This window comes from Rosa rugosa, chromosome 1 (assembly GCF_958449725.1).
Source record: "Rosa rugosa chromosome 1, drRosRugo1.1, whole genome shotgun sequence".
Lineage (NCBI taxonomy): Eukaryota > Viridiplantae > Streptophyta > Magnoliopsida > Rosales > Rosaceae > Rosa > Rosa rugosa.
In genome coordinates this window covers 64761938-64780772 of record NC_084820.1, presented here as the reverse complement: position 1 = coordinate 64780772, position 18835 = coordinate 64761938, and the positions used below count along the sequence as shown (strand labels likewise).

General features: G+C 37.1%; 1 protein-coding gene and 2 long non-coding RNA genes across 3 annotated transcripts; 1 reads left to right on the top strand and 2 right to left on the bottom strand.

The window, feature by feature from the left end:
• The first annotated feature begins 33 nt into the window (after positions 1-33).
• Positions 34-9756, top strand: LOC133726131 (vacuolar sorting protein 18). Its single transcript, XM_062153605.1, has 23 exons — positions 34-295; positions 536-748; positions 852-991; positions 1091-1186; positions 1550-1617; positions 1806-1907; positions 2078-2222; positions 2460-2603; positions 2699-2818; positions 3001-3057; positions 3140-3199; positions 3296-3403; positions 3767-3909; positions 4114-4192; positions 5087-5149; positions 5261-5391; positions 5844-5949; positions 6443-6631; positions 6734-6961; positions 7381-7536; positions 7828-7989; positions 8740-8856; positions 9268-9756. Exons 1-23 carry the CDS (start codon positions 133-135, stop codon positions 9439-9441), a joined length of 2964 nt encoding a protein of 987 aa, XP_062009589.1. The 5' UTR covers positions 34-132; the 3' UTR covers positions 9442-9756.
• Positions 9757-10457: 701 nt separating this feature from the next.
• On the bottom strand, positions 10458-11221 carry LOC133744736 (uncharacterized). The gene is made up of 2 exons (XR_009863435.1): positions 10972-11221; positions 10458-10877 (listed from the first exon to the last, which is right to left on the bottom strand). It is a non-coding gene; the product is annotated as an uncharacterized LOC133744736 (long non-coding RNA).
• Positions 11222-17605: 6384 nt separating this feature from the next.
• Positions 17606-18205, bottom strand: LOC133744732 (uncharacterized). The gene is made up of 2 exons (XR_009863434.1): positions 18046-18205; positions 17606-17945 (listed from the first exon to the last, which is right to left on the bottom strand). It is a non-coding gene; the product is annotated as an uncharacterized LOC133744732 (long non-coding RNA).
• Between the last annotated feature and the right edge of the window lie 630 nt (positions 18206-18835).

Sequence of the window (18835 nt, the reverse complement as noted above, 5' to 3'; positions counted from 1 at the left end):
GAAACGGTGCGTTTTGATAGTGACAGACTGTGAGAGTCTCTGAATTGTTTCATGTTTGTGATTGAGAGCTGGGATTTCTGGAATTCGAAGAGTTAGGGAGGTTAGGGTTTTTGGTGGGAATCGGAATCGGAGATGGATTCGGGGAGGCAGGTTTTCACGGTGGACCTTCTAGAAAGGTACGCCGCGAAGGGACGCGGAGTCATCACGTGTATGGCGGCCGGAAACGACGTCATTGTGCTCGGAACTAGTAAAGGATGGATAATCCGGCACGATTTTGGGGTCGGCGATTCGTTCGGTACGTTTCTTATTCCGTTCTGGCTTTCAATTCCTCAAAATTTACACATACATGATCAGAAAGCTAGAATTGCTATGAAATTTGATCTTAGTTGTAGTCGAAGTAATGCTTAGGAAAACTTACTTGATTGTTTCTGCTTAGCTTGAGCTTAGTTAAGAAAATCCGATTCTTTGATTTGGTTGAGTTGATTCATTGATTGAGCAATGCATGGTGTGTGTGTGTTTTGGTGTTGATCTCTAGATATTGATCTCTCTGCGGGTCGTCCCGGGGAGCATTCAATTCATAGAGTTTTTGTTGATCCTGGAGGGAGCCACTGTATTGCCAACATTGCTGGTACCGGGGGTGCTGATACTTTCTATACTCATGCGAAATGGAGCAAGCCGCGTCCTTTGGCCAAGTTGAAAGGTCTTGTTGTGAATGCTGTTGCCTGGAATAGACAGCTGATAACAGAAGGTAGTTTATTAGTCCAATGGTATGTTTGCCCGTTGCACTTATGTAGAGATTTGTGCATATTGACTTATTGTACCTGTTGCGTGTGATTTTTGTTAAATCGCAGTTTCGACAAAGGAAGTTATTCTCGGTACAGACAATGGCCAACTTTATGAGATTGCTGTGGATGAGAAGGATAAGAAGGAGAAGTATGTGAAGTTTCTGTATGAACTAACTGAACTTCCAGAGGCTTTCATGAGTTTGCAGGTTTGTTCGCCTTTTTCTTTTTGGAAGCTAATTCAGACAGAGATTTACGAATTTGTAACTCCAAGGCACCGTCTTTTTTATCTCATTCTCCATGTACAGATGGAAACTGCGACAATTCTGAATGGAACTAGATACTATGTGATGGCTGTTACTCCTACACGACTCTATTCCTATACGGGAATTGGATTGTTGGATGTAAGTTTAGTTCTCACCTATTTTTTTTGTTCGAGTCATGGAAATTGGGTAACTTCTATGTAGTAGTAGTGAACTTGTTAGATACATGTTCAGATCCAAAAGTAGACACTGCTTTAATGGCTAACATTAGTTGGTGACCATTATGAACATGAGACCATTTTTTTTTTCTTTCTTTCTTTAAAGTACGCTTAATGAACATGCTAGGTGTCATGTAACATTTATAATGTGGTGCTTCAAGCCATGGACTTCAGTTTTTTTTTTCTTTTCTTTTTCAGAGGATATACTTGCTTTTCTTACCTTCGTCTATTTTGCTGGATTCTCATAAAGTGACTTGTATAAATATTGATTATTCTGCATTTCTAGGCTATTTTTGCTAGTTACTTGGAGCATCCGGTGCGTTTCATGGAACTTCCCGGTGAAATACCTAACAGGCAAGTTATTAATCAGATGAAATACAAAATATCTTGAAATTGTAATTTTTTTATAGCTGTTGTGGAATTATTGTCATCTCTTCTATAAACAATCACTTTTTGATTATCTTAATTGCTGGTGTGTTATTCATCCTGTTTTTTTTTATTTTTTTTTATTGAGATATGTGATTCTCTTTGTCATCTTTCAGTGAATTGCATTTCTATATCAAGCAAAGACGAGCAGTACATTTTGCATGGCTTTCTGGAGCTGGAATCTATAATGGCGGTTTAAATTTTGGTTCTCAGCATAGGTAGAAGAGACATTCTTCCTTCTAGATTCTGAGTTTCTTACTATTATTGTGCTTACTGGGTAGTTTGTGGTTGGATTTTGGGATCTTGCTTGTGACATTCCTTGATGCATCTAGTTATTGTCAACATGAAACTTTCTCATAGTTTTGCTTTTTGAACATCTTTTGGGCAGTTCTTCAACTGGAGATGAAAATTTTGTGGAGAACAAGGCTCTTCTGGCATATTCAAAATTGTCTGAGAGTACTGAAGTTGCGGTGCCCAGTTCTATGGCCGTTTCGGAATTTCATTTCTTGCTTCTTATCGGGAATAAGGTTAAGGTGTGTACATCTCTAATGCTTTCATTATTGGTTTACTTCTGATCAATGCTGTTATCTTAGTGCTCCTATTGAGTATCTTATTCTGAATTACTGATGGTGCATAACAGTTGGTTAAGTGATAAAACCTAGAGATGTGCACTAGGTTTCTTAGCATTCAGCTTAGATTGCATACATACTTCACTTTCCCCCGTTTCTTTAGCTTCTAGACTTGTTTGATGAGTGCAGATGTTTTTGTAGGTTGTGAATAGAATAAGTGAGCAAATTATAGAGGAACTTCAGTTTGATCAAACATCCGAATCAGCTTCAAGGGGTATCATTGGATTATGTAGTGATGCCACAGCTGGACTGTTCTATGCTTATGACCAGAACTCTGTATTTCAGGTTTGTGTCTTTTTTGTCACAATGATTTCTGGCTTAAGTCCATTTTGCAGCAGACAGTAAACTTTCCATACTGCTTGATCTGATGAATAATGTAGGTTTCTGTTAATGATGAAGGCCGAGATATGTGGAAAGTTTATCTGGACATGAAAGAGTATGCTGCTGCTTTGGCAAATTGTCGCGACCCACTTCAGAGGGACCAAGTATATTTAGTACAGGTGATATAACTCATTACTTACAATTGAACTGTTGGTATAAGTAATATCCATAGCCGGTTATTGTAATTTCGTCTTTTCAAATTTAAAAATTATGAACCTCACTGCATTGCAGTCTTGTATTGAGATATTTGTATTCTGAATGTTCACCTTATAGTTGGTAACAATAAAAGCATTATTTTCAGGCTGAGGCTGCATTTGCCTCAAAAGATTATCTCAGAGCAGCATCTTTCTATGCAAAGGTGATTTCTCCATTTCAGAGTCTGGTGTTTAACGGTAAATAATTTTATTTAAACTTCATTGAATGATGGGATTGTTTTGCAGATAAACTACATATTATCATTCGAGGAGATCACTCTGAAGTTTATCACTGTCAATGAACAGGTAGCTGGACCTTTGTTTGTGTCTCTGTGTGTTTTGTGTTGATCTGGCATTAAACTCATACATTTATGAATTTTTATTTCACTTTGGTGCTTCCAGGACGCTTTGAGAACCTTTTTGTTACGGAAACTTGACTGTCTTGCGAAGGATGACAAGTGCCAAATAACCATGATTTCAACGTGGGCAACTGAATTGTACTTGGATAAGGTTTGCTTCCTTCTATACCTCTGCTGTTGGATAAAGAACTGAAATAGTATTGTCAAAGCTATACATATCTTTTAAACATACCAAGAGGCAAAATGGGTAGACTAAAGATTGATGCATCCTGCAATCTCATATGGACTTTGAGACCCTCTTCCCTTTAGCTTCTTACAGGCTTACATCCCAATTATTTTTCTAGACGAATACTAAAATGTATTTTATTGTTTTTGTTTTTTGTTTTTGTACCTTAGCTTATTGACACTTTAAATAGAATAATGAAGATGTCAACATGTTTTGTTGGGTTGATTGATGAAACAGTTAATTATATAGTGCTTTCAGTTCATAGTGGATCTGATATTCCCATTTTAGATAAATCGCCTACTATTAGAAGATGACACTGCATTGGAAAATCGGAATTCAGAGTATCAATCGATTATTAAAGAGTTTCGTGCATTTCTGAGTGACTCCAAGGATGTATTGGATGAAGCAACCACGATGAGACTATTAGAAAGGTAATTTTTGACAGAATCTGCTTTGATTGTTTATTTTTAGCCATTCATTTTAAAGTCTCGTAGAGCTGCGGAATCTCTCATTTTCGTCTTTTATTGTTGTTTACAGATAAATTCTTGAGAATTATATCTATGTCTGTGTCACTCAGATGATTTTGTTTCAGTTGAAAGGACACTAAACTGATTATCCTCTGGCTATATGTGCAGTTATGGTCGAGTTGAAGAGTTGGTATTTTTTGCTAGTCTGAAGGAACAATATGAAATTGTAGTGCACCATTATATTCAGGTGATTTTGTGCACAACCTTCTTTTTTTTTTTTTCCTGATTGCTGTTAATGCCACCTAGACTTGCTACATCTTTTTTCTTAGCATTTATCTCAGGAAATGTCATTCTAGTCCTTGGTTTCTTTGACTCGATGCATATTGCTCCCATAAGCCAGGGAGTGAATTTTTAACTTTCTTGACTTAGGTGCATCTCTTGCACCCTACGACCTTTTATATCTTAAAGGACTATGCTTGCCTCCAAATTAGTGGAGGAATGTACTTGTTCGTAGGAATTGTTGAACGTGGTGGAACCTACCGTTTTTGCAATATTAAATAATAGTTATTGATTCTATTGGGAATGCAATATCACCAGTTTTACCACTTCATGCCAATAAAGTAAACGCCATATTTTCCACTAGATTGAAGTTCCCTTCACTGCTTACGCCGCTTAGAAGACGAGCTTTGTACTTTGTGAAAGTGGTACTTCATATACATCTTTCTTTAGGTACATCTCTTGCATCAGCTAGGAAAGTGCCAAATTTTTTTCTTTTTGTGAAAGGATAGTCTTCGTCACTCTAAGTGATATTATTAGGTAGCATGAATGGATGAGCCGTTTTCACTGCTTGATAAATATTATTATTGGCATTGTGGAGTGATAAATCCCGCCACTTTATCTACTTGATGCTATATCAGAGGCAGAGTAAAGTTAACTATTCACTGTTCATGCTGCTTGGGAGGCAATCATTTTCCTCTGTGAACACGACTAAGAGAATAGTATTCATATGGCTAGGATTAAAACCATAGGTTACTAATTCTGTATTTTCAGTAAATTATCAAACTATGTTAATTGCTGAAATCTCTTTGTTGATCTGATACTTATCTGTATTCATTTCTTTACCGTTTGAATTTGAAATTAGCAAGGAGAGGCGAAGAAAGCATTGGAGGTTCTTCAAAAACCTTCTGTTCCTATTGATCTTCAGGTAAGGTTAAGTTTCAAATGTGGTATGAGATCCATATGATAGTTCCTGAGTGTTTATGTATTGTCTTTTGTTATGATATATACTAAAAATCATTTAATTCTTCACTCGCAGTATAAGTTTGCTCCTGACCTAATCATGCTTGATGCATACGAAGCTGTGGAGTCATGGATGGCGACGAACAACCTCAACCCTAGGAAACTCATTCCGGCAATGATGCGTTATTCGAGTGAACCACATGCAAAGTATTGTCTCATGAATTACTGTGAATAAGACTCTTTGATATAATAAACCATCTCCCCTAAAACACATAAATGCTTATATGACGCACCAAAACTAAAAATTTCATATTACACTAAAATTTATTTTGTGATTTTATAGATTACTTAAAATTTTTTGTCCATCGTGGTCTGTCTTAGGAGCAGGGATTATTATTGCATTACACTTTTCCTTATCCATGCTCCCTTTGCTTGGTATGATACACACAGTTCCTTACTAAGATACTAGTTTTGGCCGTCATGGTGTATCTGAGATTTTGGCCATGCACAAACTTCTAGTTGATACTAATTTGAATTTTCCAAAACTTGGGAGTTCTGACTTGTGTTTTTTTGTTTAATAGTGTATTTAAGTGAGTGCTTTAGTTTGTTTATCACAATTTCTGGATCGCTACTTATTGCTCTGCATATCACGTATGCAGAAATGAAACACATGAAGTCATCAAATACTTGGAATATTGTGTTCACCGTTTGCACAATGAGGACCCTGGAGTTCACAACTTGCTTTTATCACTATATGCCAAGCAGGTTGATTATTTTTATAATAATTTTTAACTGATTTGTTCAATACAAGATCTTAGACTCGACCATTAATAGAAGTAGCCATATTAAACATACATACACATACTGACATATGCATATATGCCTCTTTTTCCTTACTCAATGCAAAAGGCAAACTATAGTTTATCATTCTGTAATTTCCATTAAATTATATGATTGAAAGCTAATGCCCTTGACAGAATTGAAATTATTGATAGCTATCTGAATCATAAAGAGGAAAAAAAAAAAGAAGGAAAAAAAAAAACAGACTTTTGTCTTCTTTAAGCTCTGTAGTTCCTAATCTCAGAAAACAGTTCAATCTCCTGAGTTTTGAAGTATATTGTACCTATTTTAGCTTGCACTTGGTTTATTCTGGAACTGAATAGTTCACTTTCTTTGGATTCATACTTTATACATGTGGCCTCCCTCTTTATATGTAGAATGTATATCATGGTGCAAATTACTTTTATGTAATTCACAGGAAGATGATAGTGCACTTTTGCGTTTCCTACAATTCAAGTTTGGAAAAGGACGGGAAAGTGGCCCTGAATTCTTCTATGATCCCAAGTATGCTTTACGCCTTTGCCTTAAAGAAAAGCGAATGCGTGCCTGCGTTCATATATACAGTATGATGTCCATGCATGAAGAAGCAGTTGCTCTCGCCCTACAGGTTCCAGTTTGTGGCTAATGGTTTTGTGATTCAACTGTAGGGTTTAGGGTTTAGTTTGCGACTGTTATATAAAAATGACTTTTATCTTATGTGGTACCTTAGGTTGATCCTGAGCTTGCTATGGCTGAAGCTGACAAGGTTGAAGACGATGAGGACTTGAGAAAGAAGCTCTGGCTCATGGTTGCGAAGCATGTAATAGAACAGGAGAAGGGAGCTAAGAGGGAGAACATACGGAAGGCAATAGCGTTTCTTAAAGAAACAGATGGCCTTTTAAAGATAGAGGATATATTACCATTCTTTCCGGACTTTGCCCTGATTGATGACTTTAAGGTGGGATTTTCGGGACTTTTAGCAAACATTTTGATTCAAATCTTTCCTCATATTATACAAATACTCTCTCTCTCTCTCTCTCTCTGTTTTTTTTTGCACTAGTGGTTTGCTCTGTCTTTGTTGTTGGCCACTTTACATATAGTTTCTACGTTTTGAAAATATATCTCTGTTTTTTGTTTTTATATTTTAGAGTGATCTAATGAATTGTTTGCGTGTATGGGAGACCATGTGTACCATATTTTTTTGTTACAATGCATTGATCTTTGGGTTTAGTTATGACCCTTTTAATTTACCAATTGATAGTAGTTGTTTGATCTTCAAATACAAGATTTCATGATATATTACTTGTGTGATGCTGGCTGAACTTTAAATTGTTTTTGGCTACCATTAGATTTTGATTACCATCTATATGTATGTAGGAGGCAATTTGCTCATCATTAGAGGATTACAATAATCAAATCGAACAACTGAAACAAGAGATGAATGATGCGACACATGGTGCCGACAACATCAGAAATGACATTAGTGCTCTTGCTCAAAGATATGCTGTGATTGATCGTGATGAAGAATGTGGGGTATTGCTCATCCTGATATTATACAAGCACACACGATTTGCCTGGTTTAATATTTTTATCTCCAATTCAGGAGTTGTTTGTGACTGCATCAAGTACCCTAATGCCTTCCCTTCAAGTTGGCTTAGCTCTTGGTGTTTCTTCTGTCAATATCTAAGACAGTATTCTCTTTCTTTCTTTTGTTTTCTTATAGTTTTTTGCTTTCATGCATTCTCTGGTTACCTCTTTTTCATCTGATTGAGTATTGAACTTTGCGCTTATATCTGGAATATGACTTAAATATATGATTATCAGGTGTGTCGGCGTAAAATTTTAACTGTTGGTAGGGAGTATCAGATGACTAGGGGCTATTCATCAGTAGGGCAAATGGCCCCCTTTTATGTCTTTCCTTGTGGACACGCCTTCCATGCACAATGCCTGATTGCCCATGTTACACGTAGCACAAATGAAGCTCAAGTAAGTTTAAGTATTCTCTATTGTATATCTATTATCATTGTTCTGTTTTGCTTCTCATGTCAGAAACTTTTTAATATTTCGTAATAATGATATTTCAAGTTAAATGATTATGTAATAGTATGGAATGGCATTAACAGTTTCGTACCCAGATTACTAAAATAGATAGAATAGATAGTTAAAATGTTCTATGGCTGTTAATATCGCAATGAACAATCATTGCAAATAGAATTTCCAGATATTCAATATGAATGGCCCGCAAATTGTCAAGATGGTTGTACCAATATTTTTTCACCTTGGCGATTGAGAGAAAGAAAAGCAAAGTAGGACCTCAGAGACTTGGTCTGGATTTGTTTTTGTTCTTTCTGTCCGAGATGGAAACTTTTTACAAATATGGATATCATCCCTTTCTTTGTTTGCTTGCCTTGCTTGGCAAAATTTATATGGTAAAGGATTTCTGGAACACAAGTTATCCACACCCTGCAGTCATTCTGACCGACAACATAACATGTCTAATGTTAAAATCAACTGTCATTACTCTTCTCATCAAATTTCGTCATTAATAGCTTGTAAGAAGTGTTTTCTGCAAACTCTTTGTAAGGTGTCCAAGTACGTTGTAGTGGGATTGCTCATGTCAATTAAATTGATGAATTGTTTAGAAATATTTATTCCAGTAACAGGATCTTTCTGGTTTAATCCAACTCATATATCTTTCTATTTCTTTTCCCTGTTGTTTTCGAATTAATATTGCAGGCAGAGTATATTCTGGATCTGCAGAAGCAACTCACTCTATTGGACGGAGAGGCTAGGAAGGATTCAAATGGTCCCCTGAGTGACGAAACCATAACAAGCATGGCCCCAGTAGACAAGGTCTGCATCGGTTCTTATTTCGCTTCATCTTGTTTTGCTTTACATTGCATCTTTATCATCTATGTTAATGAATCTATTTCATTATGAGTCATTATAAAATTGAATATTTCTGAAGTAGAATCTATTTGATTGTCAACCATCTGAGATTTAAGATTTCCAAATTAACTTTAACTTTTTGGTTGTCTTTTCTAGTATTGATTAACTTGCACATTAATTTTTATACTGCAGTTTTTCTAAAGATACAATCTATAAATGATTCATCTTAATTTTTCGAGAAGTCACTTTAGAATTTATTTTGGCTTGTGATACAATTACTGTGTTTAGTTGTCCTATATGATACGAGTTGATTCATGAATCTAAGTTCTATATAGTTTACTGAACAAGAGCTTTATGTTAAAATGATTGCCTCAGCTCCGATCACAGTTGGATGATGCTGTGGCCAGCGAATGCCCATTTTGTGGGGACTTAATGATTCGCGAGATCTCTCTGCCTTTCATTCTTCCTGAGGAACAGTTTCAGAGTACTTCATGGGATATACAATCGCGTAATCTTGGAAACCAGAGGAGTCTTTCTTTGACTTTGTGATCGTAGGGTCTATGTGTGCATGTGAGTTGTGTTCCTAGAAAGGTGTCTCTGTTGCCAGTTACAGAACTTTGTAATTGTCTCTTTAGAACCATCCGTTTGGTGTTGATAGGGTTGTTTAACAGTGCTCTTGCTAGTGTAATTTCTTTTCCTCGCCGGAGGGTGCTTTCGCTTCCCCGTATTTATCAGGGGATTGGCCCTCCTCCATATGTAATTATAAATGGTTTAATGTTCTTTGCCAAAAATACATCGACAGTGTTTTGTTGATGTCTGTATAAATGATTCAAGATAAACTGACAGAAATGAGTCAGTTTGCAATTGGCTTTGAGTTTAGCTCCTCTACAGCCCTCGCTTTATTACTCCTGTTCGTTCGTTTCTTTTTCAAGAATCTTTTTGGTTCAAAAATGGATTAGTTTAACACGCTTGCACAGATGCATCGTTTAAGTATCAAGACCATGCCATTGCTGAATATTTAACTTCAGCTTTTGGATGCTCAATAAGGTTTGTGAAATTTAAATTTAGAACATATTTAAAAAGTACAAAGACTATTACCGATGAAGCATTTGTCGGCAAAGGTGGTCAGCGTAATTCTGCAGATAAATATTCATCGGGGTTCGCTGATACACATCTCTGATGTGGAAACACAAATTAAATAAATAAAACTTTGCCGACGAATATAGGTGTTCATACATCCTAATGCGGAAATATAAGTTGAATGAAAAAAGCAATCTCAAATATTTTGCCGACAAATTTTCATCAGCATAGATAAGTTTGCCGATAAATTTTCATCGGCAAAGATAATTATTAACAAATTTTCATATTTATAGGTATTTTTGTTAACGAATTTTTGTTGTTATATATATTTTTCGTCGGGTAAATGTATTTTAACACATTTGTGACTATATGTTATAGCAAGACAGTTTTGATGCATGACGAACTGAATTGCATTAGATTTCTTGGCTTTCCAATAATTCGGAAGCAGAATTATTGAACAAGAAGAACTAAGGAAGAAGAAGAGATGAGAGAAAGCGAGAGAATACGTAAAAAACTTAATGAGCTACATTGTTACGTACTGACTTGGCTAACAATCTTGACATGCTAGCACTGTCAACCGTATTATTCCATACTCAAATAACATAACAGCAAGAACAATGTCCTCTGACAATGTTAATTACGAAGATCCTTTGTTCTGTTTATTACTCAGTTTTATTAAATCTTTGCTTGAACTCGAGTCCTCCTGCAAGCTGCGGCAGCATATATGTACTATGCTGAGCCCTCGATACAAAGCCATTGATCGACAAAGATAGCATCGCAGTTGATGTTGGGATTGATTGAAAAGAAGTCGTCAGAATCCAGACCGAAATCCGAAATCACGCTTCTGCAAGAATCATCAGGTTGTACCGCATAAACAGCGTCGCAGCTCGGTTTGCCATTCCCAGCTACATCATTCAATATCCAGAATCAATTTCCAAAATGAGAACATAACACGCTATACATGCAAAAGTCTTAACTATGCAAAACCAGATAACTTACTACCGAGTTGTCTGCTTTCAGAGGAGCAGACGATGAGAAAAAGACAGAGCACGAGAAGCATGGCCACTTTGTTGTTAGGCATAGCAAGAGCCATTTTTCGCTAGCTTTATATGTAATAATTTAGTAGGGCTTCGTAATTAGTAGGAAATCTGTTTTGTTTAATCTATCTTTGAGTGATGGTTTGAAGATAGTGCAGAGGCAGAGCCATATATATAGAGAATTATACAACCCATAGTAATGCGATACCTCTCCTCAGAGGCCGGCTTATCTAATGTTCATGTAGTTAGTCAAGTAATCAACCAGTTAATTAGTATTGTTTGCAAACTTTGTGAGCATTAGGTATCCGCTCATTGGGTTGGCGGCCACGCCGGTGAACGTATTAATAGGCACTTTCATTATAAGAAAATAACCATAAGAAATAGTCAAATATAACGAAAAACAAGTGATAATTTTGACTGAATAACTCAGATAATTCATTCACCTTACAAGAAGGAATTATATACAAATTACAATTGCGCCTAATAAGACAAGTACTACTCCTAAGGCAAGTAGTAAACCTAATAATACTACAGATATTACAGAATATCTACATAAATAAGGTAAGTATGACTCACGCCAACACTCCCCCTCAAGTTAGTGCATACAGATCACGAATGCCCAACTTGTCAAGTGAGTCATGAAATGCCTTACTCAATACTGCATTCGTGAGAACATCAGCTAACTGTTCTTCTGAGTAGACAAAAGGAAAAGAGATAAGCTTAGCATCGAGCTTCTCTTTAATGAAATGTCTGTCAACCTCAACATGCTTAGTTCTGTCATGTTGAACTGGGTTGTGAGCAATATCCACCGCTGCCTTATTATCACAATACAAATCCATGGATCGTTTGGATTTAAATCTCAAATCACGAAGTAAATTTCTCAACCAAATTAAGTAATTCACAAACTCCATGAGCCATACCTCTATACTCTGCTTCAGCACTTGACCTGGCCGGCCACAACCTTTTGTTTCTTACTTCTCCAAGTAACAAGCTTACCACCTACAAAAGTGAAGTAACTAGAAGTGGATTTTCTATCCGTAACAAATATCCAGATGATTATGCTTTGAAAACATCAAGCCTTTTCCAGGTGCAGACTTTAAATACCTTAGAATACGGATCACAGCTTCCATATGAGTTTCACTTGGATTATGCATGAATTGACTCACAACACTAACTGCATATGCAATGTCTGACCGAGTATGTGAGAGATAGATTAATCTGCCAACTAACCTCTGATAGTGAGCCTTCTCTGTAAGAGTTTGATTAGGATACTCAGCCAGTTTATGATTCTGCTCAATAGGAGTATTAGCAGGTCTACACCCTATCATTCCTGTCTCTGTCAACAAATCAAGCACATATTTTCTCTGGCACAAGAAAATTCATGAACTCCCCCTGGCGACCTTAATCCCCAAAAAATATTTAAGAGAACCAAGATCTTTCATCTCAAACTCTGATGCAAGCAAATCTTTTAATCTTTCAACCTCCTCTGAATTATCACCAATAATTATCATATCATCAACATAAATAATCAAGGCAGTTAATTTACCTTCACAGCGTTTCAGAAACAATGTATGTTCAGAGTTGCTCTGCTTGTACCCAAAACGACGCATAGCTTGAGAGAATCTTCCAAACCAAGCTCGTGGTGATTGTTTAAGTTCATACAAGGACTTATTTAACTTACACACAAATCTACCTCCTGTGCTTGCCTCATATCCTGGTGGTAGATCCATATAGACTTCTTCAGATAGCTCTCCATGTAAAAAGGCATTCTTCACATCAAACTGTTGCAAAGGCCAATCTAGATTAGCTGCTAGAGACATCAACACTCGAACTGTATTAATCTTTGCTACTGGAGCAAAGGTCTCCTCATAATCCACGCCATATGTTTGAGTATATCCCTTTGCAACAAGTCTTGCTTTATACCTGTTCACTGAACCATCTGCATTGTGTTTGATAGTGTACACCCATCTACATCCAACAACTCTCTTTCCTTGTGGAGGTGGCACCAACTCCCAAGTATTATTCTTCTCCAATGCCTCCATCTCTTCATTCATCGCTTGGGACCATTTGGGATCCTTGAGAGCATCCTGCACTTTACTGGGAACACATACAGAGGATATTTGATTCACAAAAGAAGCATGGGATTTGGATAACCGGTGGATGGATACAAAGTTAGCTATGACATACTTAGACTTAACATCTAAACTTGGTTCATATTGATGAGGTGGTTTACCATGGGTGGACCTAGGAGGCAAAACATACACACTATCACCAATATCAGAGTTAGAAGAAACACCACTAACCTCAAGATTGGGACGCTTCTCAGAGATTGGTTGACAAGGGTTATCTGTATCTAAGAGGGGTGGAGGAGCTTGGCCTTCTTGGAAGGTAGACGATTTGGCAATTGTCATTTCTGTTTCGTAACTCGCAATGCTCTGTTCGGCAGTTGCATAGCGAAGGGTAGACAATTCAGCAATTGCCTTTTCTGTTTTGGAACTCGCAATGCTCTGTCCGGCAGTTGCATGGTGAAGGGTTGACGATTCAGCAATTGCCTTTTCTATTTCGGAACTCGCAATGCTCTGTTCGGCAATTGCATTTTCTGTTTCTGCAGGAGCGTCATTGGCTTCAATGGGCTGAATTTCAATCCCACAAGACTTCTCTTCCAAAAAAGTGTGTTTCTCCCCCTGAAGTGAAGGATTGATGGGAGAAAAATAACATGCATCCTCATAAAAGGTGACGTCCATCGTAACAAAAACTTTCTGTGTAGGAGGATGAAAACACTTGTAGCCCTTCTGATTAACACCATAGCCCACAAAAACACACTTTAATGCCCTGGCATCGAGTTTGGACCGTTGATTCTTAGGAACATGGACGAACACAACACACCCAAAGACACGAGCAGGGAGATTAGAAAACGAAGGGACAGACACATGATTTGAAAGAGCAGCATAGGGAGTTTGACCATGGAGAACAGAGGAAGGTAGCCTATTGATGAGATGACAAGCAGTGAGAATTGCATCTCCCCAAAGATACTTAGGCATATGAGCACTAAATAGAAGAGACCGGGCTATGTCAAGAACATGACGATTCTTTCTTTCTGACACCCCATTTTGTTCAGGGGTTTGAGGGCAAGTAGTTTGATGAATAATCCCATGAGAATGAAAGAATTGGTGAAGCTAAGAATTGACAAACTCCCCCCATTATCAGAACGAAAGACTTTAATATTGGCTCCAAATTGATTTTGAAAAAGAGCAAAAAATTCTTGGAAAGCAGACTCCCTATGCTGCTCTTTCAAATCATCAAGTAAGACGAGTATAATCATCAATAAACAAAACAAACCAATGTTTGCCAGACAAGGTTGACTCACGGGAAGGTCCCCATACATCAGAATGAATAAGCTCAAAAGGAAAAGAACTCCTAGTAGTACTCAAAGCATAACTAGTACGATGACTTTTAGCTAGGACACATGACTCACAATGCAACTTAGACTCACCAATGCCCAGAAATAAGGATGACATAGATTTCTTCATGACACTAAAGGAAGGATGTCCCAATCTCCGATGCCATAGCCATAATTCTTCAACTTGATTAGTAACCCCAGTCGAAATCAAAGCTGCTTGGACTGCCTTCTCCGGCTTCATTCCGGCGAACATGCAATCCAGATGAAATAGTCGACCCCTCAGATAACCCCTGCCGATTATTTCCCTGGTGAGGAGGTCCTGAAAAATCACATACAACGAAAAAAATGTTACAGAACACCGAGATTGAGTATTAAGCTGAGGCACAGATATAAGATGATGAGAGAGATCAGGGACATAAAGAACATCATGTAGTGTCAAAGAAGGGGTGAGACGAACAGACCCTATTCCTAAAACAGGAAAAGAATCACCATTGGCATTGACAACAGAGGAAATAGAGGGTGGATTGAGAAAAAGAAAGAAACTACGATCATAGGTCATATGGTCAGATGCTCCAGAATCAATTATCCAGGTATTGCCACCAGTAAAGCCAGAAATTTTTAAAGCAACTCCAATCTTACCATTACTACCGCGACTTACGGATGCAGTATCCTTACCAGCATAGTTGGTGTGATCTGGTTCTGTCACTGCATAGTAATCTTGGTCTTGAACAAGATGAACAACAGCCTTTCCCTTGGGTTTGTTGTCCTGAGGTCGGGTCCTATCAAAGTAGCCTGCTGGAAAACCAACCAACCTGTAACAATTTGCTTTGATGTGGCCTGGATTCTTGCAGTAGTTACAAGTCAGACTTGAGGAGAACCCGGGAGGAGGACCTTGAGGAGAGGGACGCAGAGAAGAAGGATGCCGATTGCTTGAGAGTGACAGATTACTTGAGGGATTGGATGGCTTTGATTGTATTGCAAGGCCTGCAACTTCTGAAGTAACTGTTCTAGTTCCAGCCCTCTGGGTCTCATCTTTGCAAATATAAGCAAAGGCTTGCTGCAAGGTTGGTGTGGTAGTCCGGCGAAGCAATTCGCTCATTGCATGCTCAAATATTGGATCTAGGCCGGCCAAAAAAACATGAACTCTCATGAGATCTTGCTCCTCCTTATAAATCTTGACATCATCCGAGCACTTCATGCGACATGGACGCATCTGATCAATTTCTTGCCAAATCCCCTTCAGTTTTGCAAAATACATGGCAACTGTTTTTCCATCTTGTGTCATACGGGAGGCTTGAGTGCTCAACTCATAAACCTCGGCAAAATCCGTTCCGTTAAAGTAGATCTCCTTGAGGCTTTCCCAGATTTCTTCAGCTGTATTACATCCCATAATCATCTGTGAAACATCTTCAGTCATGGATTTGTAAAGATAGAGGTTACCGAGCCATTTGCAGTCTTCCATTTTGAATAATTGTTGGCTGCAATTGGTGGTTCAGTAATTGAACCATCAACATAGCCCAGCTTATCGATTCCACAGAGGAGGGCCTCCATCATCTTTTTCCAGGTTCGGTAATTAGAGCCATTGAGCTTGACACCTCCATAACTACCAGATGAATCATCTTTAACGGAGACAAAAATTTGGTTGGAACCATGAGAAGTCTCACCATCTCCATCTTGCTTGATCACGGTCGAAACATCTTGATCTTTCACCATGGTAAATACGCAGCGGAAGGAAAAAACAACAACAAAGTACTTGGAAATATAAGAAGGCAACGGTGATGAAAGGATCAAAGAACAAGGAACAAATCCAAGCACAAAGAACAAGGGTCAAGGATCAAATTAAGAACAATGAGTCAGAGTCCAGGATCGGATCTCTGCTCTGATACCAAGTCAAATATAACGAAAAACAAGAGATAATTTTGACTGAATAACTCAGATAATTCATTCACCTTACAAGAATGAATTATATACAAATTACAATTGCGCCTAATAAGACAAGTACTACTCCTAAGGTAAGTAGTAAACTTAATAATACTACAGATATTACAGAATATCTACATAAATAAGGTAAGTATGACTCACGCCAATAGAAATGACGTCGGATTGTAATATTAGTTTGGGAGAATGAATTTCATAGTCCCTAATTTGTAATCCACACTCATTATTTTCATTTTTTGGTTGAAATTCTTATAAAAAGAAAAAATTTAAGTTACTAGAAAATAAAACATAGAATGTGAATTGTAAAGCAAGGAACGTGAATTTCACTCCCCTTAGTTTGTGAAATAATATAAGAAATTTGGTCATCTAATGGGCAAGATTATATTAGGGCCCGTTTGGGCATCGTTTTGACTGGTATAATCATTTTTATTTAACATCTTTCCAAAATTAATTGTTTGGTTAATTTTTAGCAAAAACAAACGAAAGTTTTCATATATATAATGGATCTGCATATTGTTAAATATTTTGTTCAAAGTCATTTTATTCCTTCGTGCTAAAAATACCATATCCATTTCAGTCATTGTACTATGTTAGAATAATTTTGTGTGAGATCTACCAAACACCTTACATTGCTTTTTGTTAAAACAAATTTTTTTATAACACGGTTAACTAAACGCTTAGTTGAGTTTTTTCGTAGTTAAGCTTTTTCCTAACTTAGTTTTCGCAATACCAAACTAAGTAGTATAGAGATGCAATTCTTTTTAATTTTTCACCGAAGACTCACTTCTCTCTTCTTCTTCTTTTTCTTACAGCAATTTTTGTTTGAATTTTATCATATGAGACCGTAATGGCTATTGCTTTGTGTTTACTTCATTGGAAATACTAACAGATTGTCTCAAATTAGTCAGATTGTCTCAAGTCTCTAATGAGTAAGGGATGACAAGGAAGGAGTTTTGTGTTAAATGGAATTAGCACGAGTTGATGGAATTAACAATATTGATATAGACTTCTGCCGACAGTTTAAAAAAAAAAAAAGATAGAGAGAGAGATTTGCAAACAAAAGGCTCGTTTTAAAATTAAGTAAATTAATGATTAACAATCCTTTCAATTGGTCAAACAGTAAAAACCACTTTTAGAATTGAATTTAATATAGCTTATCACCGTTGCAAAGAGATCTCATATTCGTGACTATATGTTTTATATATAAAGACATTTTTCATGCCAAAGTTCTACTGCATTAGATTTCCGGGCCGTACAATAAATCGGTAGCGTCAATCATATCATTCCATGCTCAAAATAACATAACATGCACCAAGATAATGTTACGAAGATCCTTAATTTGTTCTATTTATTACTCAGTTTTAATTTAACTCTTTGCTTGAATCCTTGAACTCGAGTCCGCCTGCAAGCTGCAGCGGCATACTATGCTGACCCACTGACACATAGCCATTGATCGACAAAGAGAGCGTCGCAGTTGATGTTAGGATTGATTGAAAAGAAGAAGTCCGAATCCAGAGCGAAATCTTCAATCACATCAGCGCAAGTATCAGCAGGTTTTACTGCATAAGTAAAGTCGCAGCTCGGTTTGCCATTCCCAGCTACATCATTCAACATCCATAATCAATTTCCAACATATATATATATAAGAACATAACACACTAGGCAGAAGTTTCAACTATGCAAAACCAGATAACTTACTGCCGAGTTGTCTGCTTTCAGTGGAGGAGATGATGAGGAAAAGACAGAGCACAAGAAGCATGGCCACTTTGCTGTTAGACATAGCAAGAGCCATTTATTGCTAGCTTTATTGTAATAATTTAGGGCTTCTTAATTAGTAGGAAATTCTGTTTTATTTAGACTTTCTTTGAGTGATGATTTGAAGGTGGTGCAGAAGAGCCATATATATAGAGAATTATGGCACCAATAGGAATGCGATACGTACCTCTCGTACTTTGGAGGCCGGCTTAGCCAAAGTTCATGTAGCTAATTAAATAATTAACCAGTTAATTAGTATTATTTGCAATCTTTGTGAGCATTAGGTATCCGATCATTTGGCAGGCTTAGCCGCCTCTGAACTTCGAGCATAAGAAATTAACCATAAGAAATTACGTTGGAGTGTAATATTAGTTTGTGAAATTATATACCAAATCTAGGCATGTAATTGGGAGGATTATGTTAGTATAAGGATGCAAGTTTGTTTAATTTTTACCCGAAGACTCATTTCTCACTTTTCTTTTCTTTCTTCTTTTTTTTTTTTTTTTTTGTTACAGAAATTTTTGTTTGAATTTTATAGTGTGCATGAGACCCCTAAATGGCTAATACTCTGTGTTCACTTCATTAGAAATACTAACAGATCGATTGTCTCAAGTCACTAATAAGGGATGTAAAGGAAGTTGTTTTGTGTGAAATAATTTGTAGGATTTGATAGTAGGACAAAATGTTGTGACTTGTGAGAAGTAAATGAAGCTCCCGTATGAGACGCCAAATG